Here is a 5,359-nt window from a genome sequence, read left to right on the forward strand (position 1 = left end):
GTACACTTTATTCTAGTACGGGAAAAAAAAAAAAAAATGTTCCCCGAGGTCACACGCGCCACCCCTGGCATCGCTCTGCGCCCCCCTGGGGGGGCGCGCCCCACTATTTGAGAAGTACTGGTCTAGTTACGCAATGATGCGGCCATGAAGCAAGGCAGTTGTCATCCCGACCCTCTTTTACTCTTTGTAACACTTAAGCATTATACTAAAACCTGGTATAGCAAGCAATAATCATTTACTGGTTATATTAGTAAGAAAAATATGGCAATATGTATTATTTATGGTATATATGAGCACAAGCAAATATTCAATCAATCAATCAAGCAAATATTTAATCAATCAAACCTCGATAATTACCTCAACATTTCCCACCTGTTTATTCAATATTTGCGACAGAAACATCATCAAAAAGAACCTCCCAAAAGGCTTTATTCAATCGAATCATTAGACATGTCGACACATATTGTCACAACCCGGAGTTGGAGGTGGTGGCGGGGTCTGAAAGAATGTTTCCGGAATGGAAAAACCATCATCATCATCATCGTCAGGGAGATCGCCATCATTGAAAGCCACTTCGCAAACCACAAACTCCGTATGGGCACCTGTGTCATACTCCTCTCCTTGGGCCAAAAGGGGGTATAATACCTGTAATCGTGGATCTACAGTCACGGAAACAAACCGGTGAAGTATAACACGAATGCAGGGAATGCAACAACAACCACATAATCCCAGAGCCATCAGGAACACTGTCACAGAGACCAGAATAGTATACAGCATTGACCTATACTTACCGAACGTCGCTTCCCACCCACTGGACACATCGGGGGTCCACTCCCCAGAGTGACCCTTCTTCGTTCTACCAAGGGAGCTGATTGCTCCGAGGGCCTTGTTGAAGTTCTCCTCATTAGAGGAGGTAGCGTTTGGAACAAACAGCCGTCACCGATGTGACCACAAACGCCGCCTTTTTCGGCTAACAACATGTCCACGGCCACCCTGGTTTGGAACGCCACGAGAGAGGTGGCATCCAGCTGGTGTTTTAAAGCTGCAAAAGCAATCTCTGAATTGTTATTAAGTCTCTGGAGATTAAAATGGATGTAGTTGATCCTCTCAACATTCTTATTAACAGTGATCCAAGGGAGTATAGATTCAAAACCTGAGGCAATTGGGTTAGTCAGCCTATACTCACTCGGCACGCCACGGGGAACTCCACTCGCATCTATGTAAGTTGGTTCAACTGCCCACAGGGCATTACGTTTACTAACACGCAACTTAGAGGGGTCAAACTTTGATGTTGCGTCCAGGATATCTGTAGCCGAAACAGGATAAATAGACATTGGTAAGAGTAATGACACAAGTGCACATACCCCCACTGAGTTCCTTAGGGTGTCATAGAGCCTGCTGCCACCGCACCACCACCAGACGTCGCTACGCGGCACTAAGGGACTCGTCTGATACACGGTTGTCTTACACCATGAGGGATTTAGGTTCCCCACTCTGCTCAATGACCCTGAAAGTTCAATACAAGAAAAGTTAGCCACTGCAATTTCGGAGGAGAATAGAGGCTTTCCCTTCGCAGCTTTGGTCAGTGGATACACCACATCCCATTTCTTACAAGCCTTACTCAATATGGTTCTAGTCATGACCTCCAGAAGACAACGTGGCGGGAGGAGAGCTGGTACTACACGCAACAGGGGTCTGGGCCCCATACATACAACACAGCTAGAATTAACCATTCCACCAGCAGCTTCCGCTAACAAAAGCCAGTTATTAGCTTGTTGTGTAACTCCAGTAACTGCTACCATTCTATCATCGACAGTAACTTTATTCGTTAACTTTTCTATCAATCCAGACGGCTTAGTCTCCACATTTTTACTCACAGGCCTTGCCTCTACTGGGTCTTCCAATAAGGAGGATACACAGACGATTAGGAGATGAAAAGGATCTCCTTTTGGGTCAGTCCATCCTTCGTATGGGGAGAGGACAAAATAAAGACAAGGTTTATCACCACAATTCCATTTTCCGGACCTAATTTGCATTTGAATTCCCGGCTCTAAACGGGTTAAATTGATTTGAGGGCGAATGGAAGTGGCACAGATGTCAGAGGTCCAATCAGCCCATTTGTGACCGTCCTCTGCCACCAGTGCCCTCCAGGCCCTCCTTTTAGCCGTCATGTACCAAGTAGATTTCTGACCGTAACTTTGTGCATCGCGAGCGTGATCTGCATAGTGAAGAGACTTTTTCCGAGTAAAAGCAGTATGACCTGAAGCGGTCCATTTTGTGAGCGGAAGATGCTGCCATGGTATGAACAGAGTAGCGTCATTGTTCCCTGGAAAACAGATCATTGTACTTCTAGTCGGCCCCGACTCTACCCCATCGCATGACACGAATCGCTTGTCCTTAGGTAACATGATCTTAGCTGTGACACTTGGCGTTTAGGACGCTTATGTCCAAGCTCTCCCGTGTGCTGTACCGGGTGCTGAATCGGTATGGATGTCTCTGTGGTGTGAGCGCATGTCCCTGGACCGTTGCACATGATGCTTTCATTATCACCATCAAAGAATATGTCAAGCACGGTGTTGTTTGGTAAATCATTAGCAGGTGTGTGTGCGCTTTTACTCAAAAACACCTCTATGTTAAAGTAGGGAACACTTCCGTACATGTAAGTAAAAGCCACCAAAAAGATGACCACATAGGTGATCAAGAGATTTCTTGCACACCTCGGCAGTGTCATGTCGACCGAGTTCCCCTAAACAGGAAGAGCGCCCTGGATTTGCTTAATACCTCTGATGCTTAATACCTCTCTTCACTGACCTGCAGTATTTATGAGCACTATAAGCTCACCCCCACCGTTCAGTCAGACTTCAGTTAGATAGCTGCTCGACTTTGGGACTCGGTTGAGATGACCTTTTTGCAGTGGGCAAGGTGAACCCCGGTTTTCCTCTCTGCGATCTTTACGGCTGTAGGAGTCGTGAGGAGCACTTGGTGTTTTCTTTTGATGCTGCGGATCAGGACCCAATCTCCAGTGAACACCAGGTCATTCTGCTGGGAAGAGTCAGAATCACCTTGAGGCAAACACAAATCCTGTCTCACTTCCAATGTCTTTCGCATATAATTGGCTGAATTAGCTTCTTCATCTATTTCCCACTTAGTGGAGAAAATCAGTAAACGGTATGGTCTCCCGAAAAGAATTTCAAATGGTATTAACCCCATGGTACTAGTAATGTTAATATGTAGCTTTACAAGATCCAAACACTGTGTCCGTGGTCTTTTCGTTTCCTCAATGCATTTCTTTAATCTATTTTTAATAGTACCGTTCATTCTTTCAACCAAACCCGCGCTTTGAGGATGCCATGCGCAGTGATTTTTTTAAGGAAATGCAAAACAATTTCCCAATCTTATCGATTACTCTGTTTACAAAATGTGTCCCATTATGACTATAAATAGTTTCAGGTATGCCACACTTAGGGATGATGTCTTTACACAATGCCTTTTGCTACCATTAATACATACCCGACGTTGTTAAGCGTTGTTTACTTTAAAATATTTCTGCCCAATTACCATTTGAATAATAAAAAAATAACAGTACCCCAAATATCAGCGTGCCCATTTTCCAAGCAAAACCGATTAAAAAACGAAAGAAAAATCCATTTAAATGTGTATGCCGTTTAGGGCGAACATTGCCGTGAGGATTAGGTTGAGCACAGACCATGCAAGCCCCGCAAAAAATATTTGAAAACACATTTCTAACCTAACCATTCCCACTGTTAAGACATGAGACCCCCCCCTCCCGTGCTCACATAGACCCGAATGGCAATTTGGTGTGGCACTTGCAACATGTTAAGGAAGCTTGTCAAGAGACCGGCATGGTGACAGGTTTACCAATAGATGTTATCATAGCTCTATATTTTCCCAATATTGGGCGAAAATAATGCATGTAGAAAAGGCACACTATCATTATAAACGGTGACATCCTTGTCAGACATAATTGTGCAAGCTTGTGTAAGGGCGAAACAAAATAGCCATACATGACAAGTGTCATGCAGGCGATAAAAACACCATGTTAGTTTGCAACAGTAACGCAGCCACAGCATGTGGAACTTTAAGGGTTAGCCCTTTAACACCGAACGTGTCGGCAGCGACGCGTTTACGCATATCGTCTTTGAAGCTTCGTCACGCTGTAATTACGTCACCCACGTGCTGCTGGTTGGTCTCATTTGAAAGTGCGGAAGTTGATGTCCACACCAGTTTTTATTTGAAGTCAATCGATCAAGAAAAACGGGAGATAATGTCATTTGAATTTTATATTTTTATTGCACTCATAAATATGCATTAAAACGCTGCATAGACCATGTATCGATCTCCATATTTCCATCATTTCTTGTCCTTTTTCAAAACCTAAAGCTGCACTATAGACTACATATCCCAAGAGCCGTTGTGATGTCAAGAAGGACGAACCGAATGTGATCATTTTTAATTTCCGAGTGAGGCGCCAACTAATGAAAGGGAGGCATGCGAAGCGAGCAACGGCCGGTTGGTTTGAACGAGCGACTTTGAAACGTGCAGAATGAATCTAAAACTACATTTAGCGCAAGCTAATGCATTATTTCATTAACTGAAAGAAGATGAGCCGTATTTATACTTGTTTTCTTTGGATGAGTCGCCGTCTCGGCGAGTAGAAGTGACAGCAGCGCGCAAACGGCTACAGAGTAGGCTGTGTGACATTGTGTGTGACGCAGCTCCGTGACGTGTTCAAAAGGAAAGCTTTATTGAGTGCGCAGGGAAAAAAAAAAACTTTATTGGGTCGTATGCCTGAAAATTTTGAATTGAACTGAACTACTTGACAATATTTTTTATAATACTTTTTTTCAATGTTATATATTTTTTTTCTTCACTATAATCTTTGCAATTGTATGTAGATATGTGTTCGAGAAGCTTGATTGCATGTACGAAGGCTATATACTTTTGATAAGGTGATGGGTACACCTAACTTCAAAAAGAGATATCCTCCAAACCCTTTGTGTGTTAGATGATATATATAATCTTTTTTCTCACTATTTTGCACTGTATATAACCTGTTTTGACCATAGTATGTGTAAAGGCCAAAAACGCCTATGACCATACCTGCTGTTTGTGTTGAATTGTCAAACATAAAACTATTCAATCTTATTTTTTTCTATTGAATGTTTATCCTAACAAGTTAAATAAATATTATCAAGCTTCAAAACGGTTGGTCGAGCATGTTTGGTTGTCAATGGGACATCAACATTACAAATTTTGAAAAAAGATTTTGGGATTTTTTTTGTCTTTTTGGGTTCAAAATGTGGATTATAATTGGTCAGTGAAGAAAACAACAGTTTGG

At 42.8% G+C, this 5,359-nt stretch overlaps 1 protein-coding gene across 1 annotated transcript; it reads right to left on the reverse strand.

Annotated features, from left to right (window-relative positions):
- Positions 1 to 983: 983 nt before the first annotated feature.
- LOC130930134 (uncharacterized) lies at positions 984 to 4,743 on the reverse strand. Its single transcript, XM_057857884.1, has 3 exons — positions 4,640 to 4,743; positions 1,365 to 3,039; positions 984 to 1,042 (listed from the first exon to the last, which is right to left on the reverse strand). Exons 2-3 carry the CDS (start codon positions 2,406 to 2,408, stop codon positions 1,037 to 1,039), a joined length of 1,050 nt encoding a protein of 349 aa, XP_057713867.1. The 5' UTR covers positions 2,409 to 3,039; positions 4,640 to 4,743; the 3' UTR covers positions 984 to 1,036.
- Positions 4,744 to 5,359: the final 616 nt, after the last annotated feature.

This window comes from Corythoichthys intestinalis, chromosome 14 (genome assembly GCF_030265065.1).
Source record: "Corythoichthys intestinalis isolate RoL2023-P3 chromosome 14, ASM3026506v1, whole genome shotgun sequence".
NCBI classification, from domain to species: domain Eukaryota; kingdom Metazoa; phylum Chordata; class Actinopteri; order Syngnathiformes; family Syngnathidae; genus Corythoichthys; species Corythoichthys intestinalis.

Excerpts from the sequence above, each read along its gene's own strand:
- LOC130930134 (XM_057857884.1), bottom strand. The coding sequence starts at position 2,408 with ATGTTACCTAAGGACAAGCGATTCGTGTCATGCGATGGGGTAGAGTCG.